The following is an 18,636-nucleotide window of genomic DNA, read 5'->3' as shown; positions in this document are numbered from 1 at the left end:
TTTCCCAACTTTAGTATGCCAAATTTCCACCTCGTATTATATGCGGAAGCAAACAATTTTCAGCCAAAATCCGCAGTTCCAGTTTCATTATTATTGAGCGCCATCACGCACTGAGCAAGAGAAGGCAAAATCTCGTGATGGTGTAGGCTGGCAGTTTCGATTTCGACACCAATTCACTATGCTGACTTGACCTTGTGACGCCCAGGACTACCACACCTCCCATCGTATCGGGACCATGAAATCAGTACTCGGCAACTTTTAAAAGAAAAGTAACCGTAGCTGCCAAAAGTATTAGTACTGTGTCAAGTGCTGCTGCATAAGCTGGATGAGGTAGGAAGAGCCTGCATTAACTGCCGCCGGACACGGACCTCTCCAGCTGCGCTGTGCAGTTGGATCACGGACGCTTAGGCCAGCATTCCCGAGGAGCTCACCGGTTGTGATTTCGAGAAATGCAGGCTACCGAATGCTCTCGACGGTACCAAACACGTTTATAGAAAGATATCTCCGACAATGGCCCCTTAGAAGACAAGGGCTTTAAAAGAAAGAAAAATAAAAGTATCCTGCCCGCATCGCCAGGTGGCACAACTGGCTCAGAAGACAGTACACACGACGACAACAATCACTAAAGCTCCAACTATGGACACTTCCAAAGCGTGCACACCCGCACGTATGCCAGAATTGGGCTGCGCATGCTCATGGCGCAGGATATGAGTAGGCGCGAGCGCGGCGCCCAGATCTGTACCTGCCAGATATTTGCCGCCTGCGTTACATGCATTATATCATGCGCGCCGCCGTACACAGATAATCGAAGAGCGTCTGGCTTCCACAACTTCCGAAACATCTTCAAGCTGGTTCCCTTTCCTTACTTGCATTATATGTTGGTGAAAACTTTTCTTTCAGTTTTTGCAATCTCATAATTACACCTCGTATTATGTGCTGGTCCGTATTATACGCAGGTTTTTATGGTATATGTAAACATCAAGTCTTCTACAGAACGGTGAACTTTTGCATCAGTGGCTGTGAATCTAAAAATGGAAAATATGTTGTTTCTAATCCATGGTAACTTATGGGCTAAGATAAAGCAAGCGAAGTATCGAAAACTGCCGGCAATGCCTTAATCATGGCTCCTGCCACACTAGGAGTGGCTTTTCCGCAGAGCTTGCAACATAATGGCCGACCTTTGCGCAACTCTGTGCCCTGCAGGAGCACATACAGGAACACTACCCACTCCCATCTCATGCACAAGCACCTGTGTCTGACCAATCCAACTTCTAATGGTCCAAACCACATGGATATGTCCTTCACTATAGATATCGTATATCATTGCCACATCTTCAAAGCAGTCTGTGTAACCACAGCAAACTTCCATTTTGCTTTAGTAACACCATTAAAATCAATGACTACATCTTCACCAATAATCCAACAATGACACCTGTGAAGGGCTTTTTGCAAAAAGTTTTGCAGTGGGAAAGCGCTGTAGAAACTGCCACCTCTTGCATGCGACAGACAGTAAAGCTGAGAGATTTTCAGCTTGGTCTGATAGTGACATTGTTGCCTCTCCCACAGGTGAACTGTCACTTAATGCAAGTGACGATGCCAGTACCAACAAGGAAGCTAAAAACAGCCTAGACCCTAAAGTCAAACAAACTGCAAGCTACACATGCTGCCCCTGTTTGCCCAAAAACGAAGCCTAATGGAGAAGTTGGGATCCAATTTGAGTGCCTATGAGGCAGCCTCGATGGCGAACTAAAGTAACTGACTTCTGTGGTCATGCATAAAAAATGTTTGTGAGTGTGGCTTTAATGGAATACCTCAGATATCATCCTTTGTCAGGTAAGTGGATATATTGAACATGTTTTCAGTGAGCGTGTAGTGCCACTTGGCACTAGTTTTTCTTCAATTCTGCGAAGCACATCTTCATAAGGTTTTATTGTAACTATGTAAGGCCCAACTGTCACTCACTCTCAAGTGACAAGCAAAGCCTTGCATGCACATTAACACCCAGTTTCGCACTTCTTTCTCACAGCAGAACAGAGCAGCATGCCTCTTCCATGTCTTTAGCGCCATATATCTAAGAAACACATTTAGGTAATGATCACAATAGGTGGCCTGTATCACATTTTCCAAAGCAATACAAAATGCTAAGGCACAGCATGTAACAGGTGTCTATGATAGCATGCGCACAACTGACATTCATTAGTATTTTTATCCAAATGAGACTCCCCCATGCACAAGAAGTTGTACAAGTCTACACTTCTTGGAAGATGCTACTAGATCAAATATTGAACAACTCACCAAAAATGATTAGTAAAATAGCCAGAACGACTAGAACCAGAAGTACCTTCACCTGAAAACGAGAAAATCATTAAAACAAGCAATTTTGACACAAGCTAAATATGAATGTCCACTGTTTCAACAATACATTAGGATATTTATGATTTGGTTTATGGTTTATATAGGTTTAACATCCCAAAGCGACTCAGGCTATGAGGGAAATTTCGACCCCCTAGGATTTTTTAATGTGCACTGACACCGTACAGTACACGGGCCTCTAGCATTTCAGCTCCTTCAAAATGCAACCACCGCAGCCAGGATCGAACCTGCATCTTTCAAGTCAGCAGCTGAGCGCCATAACCACTGAGCCACCGCATCGGCGGATATTTATGAAAGTGAAGAAAATTAACACAAGCAGTTTGGTATCAAAAATGCAATCAACATTTCGCACAACCAATTTGTGCATGCATAATGCCCCTATTGACACTGGATGGGAAAAATATCTGGTTGACATTATTCCTCACATCCGCCAAGGTCAACAGCCAGGAAATCATAAAATGACGACACTGCCAGCACATATTCGCACGCAGTTGACTAGAACCCTTACATGAAAGATGAAGCTAGCAATACTACGTAGTGACACAATAGGAGAAACTAAGAAGCACTTCCACTGTTCACTAAAACACTAAGTGAGTGAAAGGGTAGCAACAAAATAAAGCAAAACAGTAGGGTGATTCCAGATAAGATCATGAAATGAGTGGCTGATCGACATCTTGAGTTTACCTAATATTTTTATATGCCATTGTCTGATACATGAAAAGGGATCTGCAATTATTTTTGTTCAGAAAAATATTTTGAAGCCCAAAAGATTCTTGGCCATGAACTGGTGGATTCCCATGCGTACGTGCACTGCTGTTTCTGCCAACATTGGTTGAAAATAATTTGAAAAATATACAAGGAGATGCCCGAAAAAAAATCTTGCTTGGACATGCCTGACAATCTTTACAGGTCATTTCTAATTACCATAGAGAGCGTGCAGTCATTCCAGTCAATTGCTGAGCTTTATTAATGCGTAAGCATTGTATAACTGTTTGCGGTTTCATGTCATCACGAGCTTCTCCGCACGATTACGTCTGAACGAAAAGGATTATGCGAAAAAGAATGGTACCATCGGATGGAGCATCAAAAAATCTCGTAAGAGATATTCGGGGGTTGACGTGGGTTAATCAGTTAATTATTTAGAGCCAAGAATGTCGAAAAAATGTCCAAAGCCATACCACGTACACGGACATTTATATTTCTGCAGCTCAAAACGTAGGACAACGCTCATTCATAGACAACCAAGAAGGTTTCAGTATCTTGTATGAGTAATGCGAAGCATCCACCTCATAGTGCGATGCTCATGGCAGGGGTGAAAGCTCCTCACACCAGTCATGGCCACATGCTTATTATGCACGTGGCTACTCCTCCTGCTATTTCAACAAAAACAGCACGCGAAAGACACAACTGAGAATAGAAGGCACGTACACACAGAGCGCTGACTAACAACTCAAGGTTTATTGCATTGCTTATAAGACCAGAAGAATGAAATAAAAAATAATAAATAATAAAAATAAAAACAAAAATTGCTCCTGCTAGCACAATGCACACACTGTGCTAGATTGCAGCTAGAAATTTCAGCAATCAACACGTTTTCAATGGTTATGCATGCTTATTTAATGAAGTATTCCTGGCCAGAGTATAAAAGCAATCATTTTTTTTTATCATCATGCAAAAGCTCTGTTACTCTATGCACTCTTGAATTCTGAGCAATATATTTCTTTATACTTAAAACATATATCAGTGAATTTTAATCGTTTATTAGATAAGTTCACACAGAATGTAGTGTATGCTAGTTACGCCTATAGTTTATTTATGAGATATAGGCCTCTAAACTGCATACAACAGAAAATTTACAAACTTTACAAAATTTCGGAAAGAAAAAATAAAACTGCGAAATCAACAAGAATAACTGTGCGCACTCCATTGTAACTTTAAATGTCCTCAAAATTTTGAGGCATGTCCTTACATGCTATTTCAAGTTATTCACAACCAAGCAGTGTGCATAATAAAGGGTCTTTTTAGAGGTGTGTACCTACTACACCAGCAGTATTATGCAACATGCTTTTGATGCTTATGAATACTTATAGAGAGTACAATATCTGGACAGAATATAAAAAGCATCAATTTTGTTTTGTTTTTCACTGCCATACAAAAGCCTTGTGGTTCGGTGCTTACTTGAAGTTTGTGCAATATTTCTCTATCAGTGAAAGAAAAAGAAAAGTTAGCGAATTTTGCATTAGTTAGTACACAAGCTTAAGCAGAATGCAGCATTAAATGTCTGCAGTTACAGCTTATTTCTTCTCTTGAACAGAAATCTTCAAAGTTAGCAAAAGGACTCCATCGCCAAGTCTGCACAATTTTAGAAAAAAAGAACAAAATAGAGAAATGGCAAAATTTACCTGGGCGCACTCTACAGCAGTCAGATTTTCTGTATAAATTTTCAGGCATCTCCTTGCAATATTTTCCCAGTTATTCGCAATCAAATTTGGCAAAAACAGCAGCGTGAATAAGCGCAGGAGCCCATCTCTTTGTGATCAAGAATTTGTTTTGTTTTGATATATTTTCTTTAGACAAAAACTGCAGTTTCGAGTCATCAAGCAATGACATATAAAAATTTAAGGTTATGACCAGCCATCCAATGCATTGTTTATCTGAAATCGTCCAGCACCAACACGTATGCATTCAGTGCTGCCATTCAGTGTTTCAGCCCTATAAAAGGGACGCTGAGGGCAAATACAAGTTGGCCTGTACCAACAAGGTACCATGTTCTAAACACAGAGACCACTGTGGCTGAAAATGGGGCTTGTATAAACCAGAAAAGACCGAAAGATGAAATACAGGTGTTGCCATCACTGGCCAATTTCGCAAGTAAAATGCTTGCGTCAACACCGATTTTTCGGTGCAGATCTCATAGGCTACACTCACCACCTATCACTTCAAACCGGTGACAACTAGTCCTGTTGTGTAAGGATGTCATGAGTATGAATGAAGTGGTGGGAAGATGTTTAAATCCAATTTTCTCGCTGATAAATGAGTCTTTTGCTGCTGGACAGACGTCAACATAGCCAGAAAAAGCCAGAGAATCAACTTTTATTGGGGACAATACTTGGACGGGGTTCTCCTCAGTGTTCCTTTAAACGGTAAACAGTCTTGCAAGACCATGCTGTGCGTTTCATCTTCTGATTATTCGCGCCACTCCAGTATGACGCTACTGAAAAAAACCGCGCTCAGTTTGAAGACTTAGTGAACCACTGCAAGATAGCCCGCTTAACTCTCTTTCATAAGTTGCATCATTATCTGCCTCTTTGCAAGTATTTTTTTTTAGCCCGCGACTACCATGACCATCCATGCAAAGTCAAACGCATCATCTGTCCTACTTATCATTTTTCGAGATAATTCATTCCCCGGCACTATCAAAGATTGGAACCACTTGCCCTTGCACGTTGCAACTGAAACTAATTTATCTAAATTCCAAGGGCTTTTTCATTCATCCATTGCCATCTAGGATTTTCGTTTTATTCTTTTTCTTCCAAACCATCTTGCCCTGCCTGTAATGCACCCTAATATTGCTGAGCCATTGATGCATATTATTTCTTCTTGACATTTTTGATCGCTGTCCTCATTTGCATTTTTATTTTTGCCCTTTTTATGCAACATTTCATGCCTTTTTTTGTTGTTTCTGCTTTTTTTTTTCTTTCAGAAATATCTATTTTTTATTTCCTTTCATCACGCTTGCAATTTTATTTTGTGGAGTTTATCCCCATTTCAGTTTGCCTTTTGTATTCCCAATTATGTATTTGCATTTTACCCCTCATGTAATACCTTCTTGAGGGCCCTTGAGAGTATCCTGAATAAATAAACAAATAAAATAAGACCTACAGTAGCTACATAGACATTGTTCGAACACGGTGGTACCCAGCATCAAGCAGCCATACTTTACACAAGCACTTGCAAACAGGACATCACTCACGTTCCTTTTTTGCTTCTTTGTTATGCCTGTATACATAGCAGGCTGGCTGTTAAACAGTGTCAGCATTCTCAACAAGCTGCAACCCACTTTGGCCCCATGCCTTGTTTCGCTTTATCATATGGCCTTTGATGAGCCAACTAGGGCAATTGTAATCCAAGAAGAATTAGCACAGTAACTCCCTGAGGCAATACTGTCTTCCTGTATTCTTTAGGAGGCAGCTTAAGGGCAACTACAGAGGATTTTTGGACACACTGAGTTCATGTTCAGCTGATATTTCCTGGACCTCCCTCTCTCAGTTACAACTAATTTTGTCAAGAAAACGGCAAAATTTAAATAGACAACAGGAAACCAAAACCAAAACTGGGTTTCGGCCAAGTGGCATCCCAAACATTATTGGCGAAATTCCTCGTTCGGCCAGTGCGTAGCAAACATCAACAGTCAGGTATAGTTTGTAACCTCACAAATGCACGGCTGCCTGCAAAAATGGCCCCAAATAGGTCATGAAAAGGAAAACTTTGCAGTGCATTTGCACTAAAACAAACAGCTGAATGGCCATGAAATCTGGCATAAGAGATCAATCAAGAGGTTAAGGAGAACCTGTGGTAAAAGATCCAATAAAGCCACAGATCTCAAAAGACCATTGAACAGCCTTTCAAGTGTACACCTCCTTCTGAACTCTACTTGGGCCTGCGTGTGATTAACCACACTCTTCACTCCACCCTCCCTCATTATTGTCTGTGTTTGTGTGCAGTTCTCCATCCCCTCTTTACCCCAGTATTCGTACCACATGTTCTCTGAGCCCCACACAATGTGCAGCTGTCAGTTAGCACCCTTATCATGGTCTTCCGCTGCTCTCTGCTCCATTCTGTTTCTTTCTGCCCACACTCTACATCATGTTCCATGTGATGAATTATCGGCGCCACCTGCTACACTACGGACATTTTTGTTTCTCATGTCTCTTGAACAGCAGCGCCACAGGGGAATGAAAAAGGCACACTGCAGCCAATTCTCTTCGAAGCCTAGCTCAATTGCTCCAGACATCAACTTTCAGGTATGTATAATCAGGCACTACAGCTTACCCTCATATTGCGCCACCACATACGACTCTGCATCTTCTTTGCTGTTGACCAAAACTGATCCGCATTTGTGGCGAGGGAATCTGAAAAGCACACAGCATGCAAGTTCTGCAAATTCCAACACTTGGCACAACAATCTCTGTCTTGCTTTACTGCAAGCAGAACAAAGAGCAAGCACAGCACTGAGGAATAAGAATAATACTTTACTCCCCAAGGTACCCATGTAAGTGCTTTGTAATTCACCAGTTACCAAACTTAACTTTTTTGACCAAGTAAAATAAGCACAACTGATATATAGAGTGTGCTCGAAACCTATATGCTTGAAAGCAGCAAACATTTTGTTAGTTTTATTATTACACTACAGGTTTAAAGGTTTTATTTTTTCTGGTAGCTTAGCTACGTGGTGAGTATTTTGCTACGCTGCACAATGCATAAATTGAGTGCATTTCTTTATCTACAACACTGTCCACACTTTTACTCCCTGCACTGCACATAGGCTACTGTTGCACCACACATTCTCCATCGTTAGAGCACCTCTCTAAATGTACAAAAAGGAATAGTTGCAACAGATACAAATACAAACTTTCACGGATATAAAACTCCACAATGACAGCTTCAGAATTCTTTTACACATTTCTTCCTGTCAATTGTTTAAAAAGTATAGTAGGCTCATTTTTAGATGAACACGATGCGATTCTGTAAACCTGCTATAGTTATCAAGTGGTTAGCTTGACATAAGTGTCGAAAATATCAGACGTGGCAGAATATGGGCACTGCTAGAAGACCAGAAAAGACAATTTTATAAGTTCACACAGAACTTTGAAAATATGTGTATTTATAAATCCTATGCAGTAGCTGTAGTAAACCATTCAGTTTTTGCCAGCCTTGAACATTTTCTGCAACAATCACTAATGCATCATGCAGGAAGCCATCTGCCTAACATTTGCCAATGCTGAAAGCATTGATAATGTGTCTAAAAAGCAGAATCTGCCAAATTGCATGCCACATGCAAGGCCAGCCACGACTTACAACTGCCCTTGCCAGGCTGGAAAACTGTCCACATATACAAATATAAAGAGCTGTAGCCTCGCTCCATTTTTTCTGTGCTGCGTTGTCTTTTCCAACGTAAATGCAACACAGTGACATGAAGAAATTGGCCACTTGCATCTGTTAAGGCCGGGATCCCATGCCTGCGCACCCATTGGTCATTTTTTACAATGTTTATGTGATTGCTGCAGTCTTCCCGCTTATGACAAAAAAGCAAGTTTTAGCTCATTAGAAAAATAAATGTATTTACATTTTATCAGTGTATGTTGTTAATAGCAACAGCTGTTGGTACGAGTAGGGTGAGCAAAAAAAACGTGCATAAAACAATACTTTTGTTCGACTTGCTTGCTTGTGTGCAGTGTTTAGGAAAAACTACAGCACATAAAGAACTACTGCAAATTAAATGTTAACCTCGGTATGGATATAGCAGTTTTCAGCTCCAGTGGATAGTTATTTAGAACTGGCACTCTAAAAAAGACCAAAAATGATATAAATGAGACATATTAGAGGCTTAGTAGCTTCCTGTTTAATCGACAAATGGTGATGTCAATGGCTAGACCTCCGTGCGTCGCGTTTTCGCAATGTCGGCCAACTTTGAACAACGAAAACTAAAGAACTACAACATGCAGCTCAAAGAAATTCTGCACACTTAACGAAATATGCACGTGCCACATATGTGCCAAATCTGCATATGTTTTGTCAACCAAACAGGAAGCTATTAAGCCTGTAATACGCCTCATTTCTGTCAATCTTTTTTTTTCCTTTTTTAGAGGGCCGATTCTAAACAACTGTCCACTGGAGGCAAAAACTTCTACATCCATACCCAGATTTCATTTAAACTTCGCAGAAGCAGCCCTTTTTTTTGGTTCAGTAGTTTTTCCTAAACACTCACAAGCAGGCAAGTCAAACAAAAGTATTGTTTTATGTACTAAATTATTGCTCACACTACTTGCACCAACAATTACTGCTATTAACAACGGGTACCGATGAAATTTTCAATACACATATCTTTCTAATTAGCTAAAACACTAAAACTTGTTTTTATATCATAAACAGGAGGACTATAACGATCTCACAAACATTGTGAAAAATGACCAGGGGCCATACCCGCATGGGATCCGCGCCTTAAAAGTTAGTCACTGTGGCATGACGCAATTTCATGCTACTCAATATGCATGAGCCAAAGGTTTATGTTGACCAAATCCTTTCTGCACTATACTGATGGGAAAAGAAACCAAGGTCCTCAAGCTGTTCACATTGCTATATAAATCACCTCAACAGAGTTTGCCTTGAAGGGTATTGTACACTTACCATTCTTCCCATATTAATCCTTTTGAGCAACACAACAACACAGAATATCTTAATGCCACCACAATGGTTGCTAGACTACAAGTATCCAATACACAGGAACAGAGCCCAGAATTTCCTTTCACAGAAAGTCAAGCACTAAAACAATTTTTTTAAGGTTAACTTTCCTGTACCAGAGTAAATTATTACATTGCACAAAGTGTATTCAGGAATCGGTTATTAAAAAGAACCTAGTGATAATCACAAGTACCTGATTTCTCTTCAAGGTCTTCTAACCTTTCTCCTCTCTCCATAATTTTCTCTATATTGTCTTTCATGATACTCGAAACTTCATCCACTTGAAACTGGACCCTGCAAAACAGAAGTCACAAGTATGACTTGCACAACCGAAGAAAACTTTCCAGGCTAGGCCTGCTAAGAAAAAACAAACAGCCTGCTCATCAAAGGAACAACATAGTCACTCTGATAAGTGGCACTCTGGCCCACAACCACAAGTGAGACTTTTCTGACACACAACCAAAGACTAAACCAATGTATGCAATAATCTGCTAGAAAGTTACAGCATCAATGTAAACTCACTCAATGACAAAATTTCCAAACACAAAAAAAAAACGCAAGTTCTTAATGACAATTCTGTGGACAAGATAAGCAACAACTTCCTTATCATATCACCTTTAGTGACAATATGCAAGACTGGAACTATAAACTGCCTGAAATTAGCAATTCATATCAAAAAACTCATCTGTGATTAAAAGCTCTTTAAGTACACCCTCTTTATAAGAAACAAATGTATTATTTCATAAATGCAGAGTCATTGTGATTTTTGCAGTAAAATAAATTGAGTCACCATTCCATGTACTGCAACAAAAGCCTGACGAGGTATCCTCTACTCTCCACAGTGAGAATTCAGCCTGTCCACTCTTCTAGGAGCCATTTTTTCAAAGCAAGAGCAGTAAAAAAAAAAGGTAACAAAACCATTTGCTAGGCAGGCAGCAAGTCCCACTTAATACATCGACTAACCTCCTCAGCTTCTTATCTTGAATGGTAAGGGTCTTCCCACTTGAGGTTGGTCCCCTGAAAAGGTGCGGGACCCACTGGTTAGCCCAGTGTTCATGCTTTGACTGTCAACAATTGTGCAGGCAACATACGAAGTAAGACAGAAAAGCAGCTGCTACAAAAATAATTTGTAGAGCTAAGTACACACATTCATATTTTGCAACTAGCTCCCGGCACTCCTGGCATTATTAACCCTTTGAGTGTCATTGATGTATCCGTACGTTTTCGTGTTTCCCGCTAGCCCCTGTGTTCAAAATGCGCTCCGGAACACAAAGCTGCTTGGGGTGGTGCCACCATCTGTTTTATCTTTCTAGAAGCTTATATTATCACCACATGCTAGGTTTGCCAATAGAAGGTCGCAGAGTGAATGCGTGAGTGGGTGTGGTCGTTCGGCACAAGCTTCGTGAGTGCAACATCCGAAAGGAACGCAGTCTTCTCAGAGTGCGGACAACCCTACGCTTCTAATTCTCAGTTCAAGAATTCTCAAGGATGGGTCTGCCATGTGTTATACCTTTATAGAAGATAGTTTTTTTCCCTCACTGTGTCCACTACGTCGCGTCAAGTTACAGAAGCGCGCCCTAGCAGCCAGCGAGGTTATTGCATCTGGCTTCCGTCTCCTTTGCATCTTTTTTTTTTCATAACTTTTCAGTTCTGCTTCATCTGGCCCACTGAAAGTGCTTTCTCCTTGTACGCAATTGTCTACAGCCAGTCACAAAATTGTGCGCGAATGAGGTCGGGGGAGGTGGCTCTTCAGATCTCGAATTTCGACGGGAAAAGAAATAAGACCCGTGTTAGGAGCACCGAGCATGACAAAGATTTGCGCCCAAACCCATGTCCCAAGCTCTACCACACTGTCCAGAAGTACTGAGAACAATGGTCTTTTTGCGGTGTTCCTCGTTTAAGTAGCACTTGTTTATTAAAAACTCCTGGCGGGCATTAAAATGTACATATGCAGTCATCGAAGCAACTGCGTTGCTTTTTTCCTGATATTCTAGAAAAAAAAAAACGACATTGGGGGGTGCATCGCACCTGAAAGTACCCGACGCTCAAAGGGCTAAGCTCCAAGATAAATGCGGGCAACTGAATTCAAATTGCAAAACAGTTTCAAATGCTGACACTTCTTTTTCTTCAGTACAACCTCTTGTATGTATGAATGATCCCTGAACGTTTGTTGTCTATTTGGAAGTACTTTCTTTGTGGTGCAAATGACTACACTTCTGTCATATGAGAACAGCGAACTGTAAAATCGATAATACAAGTAGCAAAGTAATTTTTAATAGCCAAGATTTTGCCTTAACTTGCAGGCATAAGTACTTGGCACTGAAGTTTTTGACAGTAACATATTCTACAGCTTCACCACAAATTCTGTGTTTCAGCATGCCGTGATCTCCTGAGACTACTTTAAGAAAGCTTCAGATGCCAAAATATAGAGCAATGTTCATCAGAAAGTTTAAAATCTATACTAAATCAATCAAAATCACAACATATCAACCAGAGCAGAGAGGCAACAAGTGAAAACATTATTGATGAATCAACTGTACAAGATGCACTATCGCAAGCAAAGTACGAGACCCCTGCCAGTGTGTGGCAAACTGCACCTAATGCAGCATGCATGGTGTCAAAAGACAAGCATAGTTTCATGTGTGTATTGCATACTAACCACCGGCATGCGCATTTACTTGATTAATGCGTTCCACTACCATTTGCCGATATCTGCTCTAACCACCATTTGAAGTGCCCAGAGAGCTCTCCCATGTTGAGCATGGCTCGGCAATGCTGTGGAATGACGCAGCCTATAACTAACCCTTAGCATATGGCAACCGAGCTGAGAAAAAACAATTTACATCAATTAGCTTAAGCATAACCCCTTCGTCTCCACTACAGCAAGACACATAGCAGCTCCTTAAGGGCAGCTCCAAGGGTACTTTGAGGTTCTCACATTGTAATGATACTTGTATTGTAGGTTTTTCATTCCTGATTACTTCCACCAAGTGTGACACCCATGTGACATTTCATTCTGGCACAAATTGATTTTAAAGTTCGCCATTTCCATGGCCTCAGTTCAGATGATTTCTACAAGTAGCACTGCATTTTCAACGTCACAGACATTCCTGGCACATTAATACCTGCTCCCCACCTCAGCAACAAAATTTTGAGGTTAGCATTGAGTAGTCTTAGGCATTTTATGAAAGGACTCATCATTTTTAGTCGTTATTTCAGTCATTCAAAGCACGTAAGAGTGTTTTTCAAGTAATGTTTGCGATATTATTACAGCATCATGAGCAACACTGCCCTTCGCCATGGACCAATTTTAGTTCTAGTTTTCTGTTTTCACTGTTTTGAAATTGCATCACTCGATATTCTGAAAAGCTGTTAGCTGTTGCAGACAGAGGAGACTCTCAGGAATGTCACGTGACTAATTCAAAATGTTAAAAAATCCCAGAAGTAGCCCTTTAAGCAGTCCAAGCAACATCTATACAGATATGACCAACCACCAATCCGCACACAGTTGAACACAGCAAAAAATCACACTCACTGGCAGAAAATAACGAATGCACATTCCCACTCCGCCTGTCTCAACACTTAAAAGAGTGCCTAGTCAGGTTTCTTGCCAATTCAATCCAGTTCAACACATAGTTAAAGGGCAAAAAGTGACCCCCTTGATATTGCACATTACAGCAAATCACAGCTGATACACCTTATCACGCAATGTGCACAACACAGAGCAGAACTGAGGTCTGACACAAACATATCTATTCGCAACTCATTGCCATCATGCCTCTGACTAAGGTACATAATAAAGCAACGAAAACTAGCTTTACTTTTAAGCAATTGCAAAGGCACAGCAAAGAATAAAAGAATATTTAAGAGGCACATGCAGACCTTATAAGCACCCATAGAGCGAAAAGGCAGAGAAAAGAAAACTTTTAAGAGGCCCTCTTCAATTAGCATTTAAGGCTATTTTTAAGTTGTATTTGACTGCGGGTATCCTATAAATGCATTAAATTCCACAACAAGAATTCAATCACACTGTAGTTCAGCAAAGAGAGGCAAAGGTTGCCAGATGTACTTAAGGAAAAAGTCCTCATCTTCTTCATCTTGCAGAAGCTTTTCCTGCAAAATAAACATGCATAAGTTTCGATTTCATATTGTTACATGCAAACAAATTTCAATGTCATTACAAAAGCAAAATTTGCTACATCCAGGAACAGACTTACTTTTTCAGGTTCTGCAGCTTCAGTAACATCTTCTTCCGAAAGATATCGCCTGAATTTTGGTGGCATTCTGACTGCTCTCCTGCAACAACAGTACAAGCAACAACAGCACAAACTGTGCATGAGAAAAGCACTTAAAATGTTTTTAAGCACTGAAACAACGTTTTCTTGTTTGCTTCACTTTACAAACAATTGATGCTCATATCAGTGATAGCTTTGCTTCTAGCCATGTGCCTCAATGCTTTATGCTATTACTAGTATAACACAAAGTGAAAGCAGACCCAAATCAAAAGGAGAAGGCGTTCGACCAGCACAGACACATGCCCTGTCAATCACTGATGTCACAAGGGAAAAAGAAACAAAAGCAAAACAAGAAACGATCTGGTCCAACATTGCCGTTTGTCCAAAACATGGCTATGCAAGATATTTTGAAATTATCTCATAAATGCATGACAGCCAAGAGAAGCATATTTCAAGTGCAGAATGACACAGGGTCCACAAAATTTGTACCCAACCCAGCTTACTCACTTTTGTATCACAAATGCTTCAGTACACCCCTCTGAACAACAACGCAACTGGTATGGTATCGTGCAGTATGGAACGGTATGGCACGTGAGGTTTAACTTCACGAAGCTGCAAGTAAGCTAGGAGGCACAAAGTAGTGGAAGCTCTGAATTAATTTAGACTACATGGGCTCTTTAATGTGCACTGGCAACGCAAAGCACATGGATGTTTTTGCATTTCATCTCAATCAAAATGTAACAGCTGCAACCAGGACTTTATCTCACATCTATCGACTAAGCAGCAAAGCCAAAGCCACACTGAGCCACCACAGCAGCCAACCACACAATTTTATTATAACTGCCAATGAAAGCTACTAGTATAATTTACTTGCAAATTCGTCTTTTTGCTCTGTGACTCTCGCACTTTTCTAATGTTTTGACTTCTAAGCATTTTTCTGACCTTTATAACACAGGACCACCTAATGACTAAGAATGACAGGTGGCAGCCTTTCAGTACATACTCAGATGAACAAAAGAGCCATTGTTACAATATATTAAACAAGGAGAAGTAATAAAAAGGCTTGACAAAAACTGCTACAAGGGCCTCCCTACTATTAGGAGCTTGAACAACCGTTCCAGTTAATATCAGGGACTAAACTTATTATTCCCTCAACTTAACAACTCTATTTCCGAAACACTATGTAGTGGGCGTTCCAGTTAATATCAGGGACTAAACTTATTATTCCCTCAACTTAACAACTCTATTTCCGAAACACTATGTAGTGGGCAAGTTGGTTTTTCATGCTTTTCTAATTCAGGCTCATGTGATATGAATATGGACCGAAATTGCAGATACACCCCTGAAACACAAAGTGCAACTACTGCAGAAATGCATTCTCACCAAATGCACTCGTAATCTGTAATGGACTGCCGAGCATTTGCTCTGCTTTCCTTCTTTTTAGGCATGTCCTATAGAAGTCAACATAATCTACCGAGTCAACCTTCTACTTCGTCTATCCCTTCTTCCCCTTTTTCATCCCCTTCTTCCAAGCTCAAAGGTAACATAAATAGCCCATCTTCCTACCTATATGACCATGTATGCAATGTATGCCATGCATGACCATGTATACAGTGCATGCTTTACGAACATGCACATGTGTACTTTTGCTTTCACCTAGATTGCTCACGAAGTGAAAGTATCCAGAAAGTTCACCTGAATTGCTATCCAGGTGACAGTGGTGCTGCGAACATAACATGTCCTTCTACCTAAACAGCCATATATGCCGTATACGCTATATAGTGACATGAATACAATGCACATCCGCAGTAGGAAGTGTACACAATGTATCATTAGTGAAAGACTTCTTTTTCATTTCTGTCATTGCACACAGCATTGAATAAATGTATGCAGCCCAATTCTGAGCGTGCGAACTACACATTGCACCCTTAAATCTCAGTAAATGTGTCCAGGGTGAGAAGAACATTATATTTCTTTGCCAAAGTCCTGTTCCATAAACTTATGACACCAGGTGTGCACTTACAACACATGGGTGCTCTTAACAATAATCTAGGTGAGCTTTAATGTTATTAAGGTGGGCTGCAGTGCAAATAGAAAACTGGGACCTTGAAAAATCTGGCAGGCAAGCTATCACCTACGGTGCTGCTGCAGTTCTTCAGTTAATATCTGAAAAAAAAAAAGGTGTGAGCACATTAATGTGCTCACGCATTTTTTTGTGCTCACACCTTTTTTTCGACCTCATCTGTAAATGTCGTCTTGCAAACCCCTAGTCACCAGAAAAAGTAGCATGATTGCAAACGTGGTGTAACTTTTACTTTCTCTTTTCCCTTTTTAGTGCACATGTGAGTGCGATTGTGCCTACTATATTGTACAGCTCTCTCCCCTTATCCTTTCTTGCTATCACTCCTACCTGTAGTAGAGGGCTCCGGATCATTTGCGCCACCTGGGGTTCTTTAAAGCGCACTGACATCACACAGTATACTGGCCTCTAGCATTTCGCCGCCACTGAAATGCGACCGCCGTGACCGGGATCGAACCCGCGTCTTTCGGATCAGCAGCCCAGCAACATAACCACTGAGACACCGCGGCATCTTAAACTGATTTTTAAACTGGGATGCTGAAGTTCAGCAAGAATTCTTTATTTTGCAAGCCCTTGTGATGTTCATAGAGAACTTTGACCGTGTTTGAATGGACATTTCTTTGCACAGGTACTGGATGTCCACTTAAACTTGCATGACATTAATTGAATATGTGCAGATGTGCACAACCGTTTTCCGAACACAGAAACCACGAAAAACTTAATTCCTCGCTGCCTGGAGGCGCGGTCCTACACTGAGGGGTGAACCGGGCCGGTAATGCAGGGAAGTGCCGAACACACCGTTCAGTTTGTGGCTGCATGCTGGCAAGCAATTAAGGCTTTGCGCTAGTTTCCGTGTTCCGAAAACTTTGGTAGGTACACGTACATACCAATCATGGCCATCAGTTCAGATGATCACAATTTACTTTTAAGGATATTCGGCGTACATAACTTGATACCGTTTTCTCTCGTTCCGAAAGGACACACCACTGCACCCTTGTTTCCCCTTGAGCCGGTAATCAGAAGAAAAAAGAAGTAACAGTTTTTTTCGATTTTTTTGTTTTTAATACCAGTTTCCAAAATTTGTTAATCTCAACAGTCGCTAGCATGTTCCTCTCGTTAGTTCAGGAGAATTCACAAAACACTACGCTATTCCTCAAATATAAGATAGTGTCCAAAACGTTAAATTGTTTTCTGTTGTCAAATACACAACACTCGCACGACCAAAACTGCCCATACACATAAGCATAACTCGGCGACCTCTCTTGGCCAGATGAAATAAATCAAAACTGCAACAGTTTCAAATTGACACTAGCATTCGTAACACGTTACAGCATCTACGCGGCATGAATAGACCAAAAAACTTGGCACCTGTGCACCAGTACCGTAACAGCTGCCCGATTGTTTCGACAACTCCCCTCCACTTGTGCTACACAGCACAACGGCCTCACTTACCGCAATGTGCAACCTCTTGACTTTACATACCACGCTTTTCACAAGGTAGAAGCGAACTACTACACGGAACAAATTACAACACTGTCCTTTTTTCTTTCTAGGACACCACTCATGACCAGTAACAGCCAAACGCTTCGTGCTCTACGTAGGCAGCTGTCAACGTTGAGAACAAGCGTCTCCCATGCGGTGAGCGGCAGAGGCTTTTCGGTTTCGTTTTCGGGTTTGTAAACGTCGCAAAAGTTTTCAAGGGGACGCATTACTGCATGAAATCTTGATACTCGTGAAGGATGGATCTGTTGGCGGCTCACGGTTTGCGTCCACGATGGAGACAAGATCCATGGTTGTTGAGCCTTCTGCAAGTGTGCTACAGCGATGATTCGGTGAGCAAACCTGAGGTAATCGTCCTTTGCCGCAATAAATTTCTGATCCCTAGACTTGGAATATCTTGGGCAAGTAGGCAGTTCAGCTATGTGCTCGAGCTATGCCGTATTGTGGGTGATGTCAGTATTTATTCTTGTGTGCCCGTATTTTCGACCACCTGGGGTTCTTTAACGTGCACTGACATCGCACAGTACACGGGCCTCTAGAATTTCGCCTCCACAGAAATTCAACCACCGCGACCGCGATCCAACCCGCGTCTTTGGGTCAGTACCCGAGCGCCGTAACCACTGAGCCATCGCAGCGGGGCCCTACTACAAGTGGTTCACCCAGAAATTGCTCCCACAAGTACCACCAGGCAGTGTTATAGTCATGAAAAACGCGTCATATCATTCTGTGAAACAGGATAAAGTACCACGAATGAGTAGTCTCAAAAAAGCCCAAGCAACCACAGATATCCGTCGGACGTACGAGCTAGATCCGAACGTCCTTTGCCGAGATCGGACGTCCATCGGACGTACGAACGCAATCCGATTTCGGATATCCGTATTCGTGCATCCGCTGGACGTACGGACTGTGTCCACTTTTGTATATCCGCATGAGAGACGAGGTGGACGTCCGAAGGATGTATGGTCGAGTATTTTCCCAGGCCATGAG

At 41.3% G+C, this 18,636-nt stretch overlaps 1 protein-coding gene across 7 annotated transcripts in view; it reads right to left on the bottom strand.

The window, feature by feature from the left end:
- Window positions 1-18,636, bottom strand: part of LOC149353048 (vesicle-associated membrane protein 4-like) — a 41,509-nt gene that overhangs the window by 12,108 nt on the left and 10,765 nt on the right. For 4 of the 7 annotated variants that reach the window (XM_089582245.1, XM_089582243.1, XM_089582244.1 and 1 more), the window contains 6 exons: window positions 14,052-14,130; window positions 13,904-13,947; window positions 10,798-10,851; window positions 10,028-10,128; window positions 7,426-7,505; window positions 4,036-4,725 (listed from right to left, as the gene is read on the bottom strand). In XM_089582245.1, coding sequence (XP_089438371.1) covers window positions 4,630-4,725; window positions 7,426-7,505; window positions 10,028-10,128; window positions 10,798-10,851; window positions 13,904-13,947; window positions 14,052-14,117 — 441 coding nt within the window. In that variant the 5' untranslated portion in view covers window positions 14,118-14,130 and the 3' untranslated portion in view covers window positions 4,036-4,629. Of the gene's footprint in view, window positions 1-2,295; window positions 2,348-4,035; window positions 4,726-7,425; window positions 7,506-10,027; window positions 10,129-10,797; window positions 10,852-13,903; window positions 13,948-14,051; window positions 14,131-17,517; window positions 17,539-17,601; window positions 17,779-18,636 lie in introns of those variants that run through there. The other 3 variants (XM_089582248.1, XM_089582247.1, XM_089582242.1) reach the window with 3 other exon arrangements.

This window comes from Amblyomma mixtum, chromosome 3, assembly GCF_055824585.1.
Source record: "Amblyomma mixtum isolate Tamu chromosome 3, ASM5582458v1, whole genome shotgun sequence".
Lineage (NCBI taxonomy): Eukaryota > Metazoa > Arthropoda > Arachnida > Ixodida > Ixodidae > Amblyomma > Amblyomma mixtum.
This window is presented reverse-complemented; position numbering and strand designations above follow the sequence as displayed.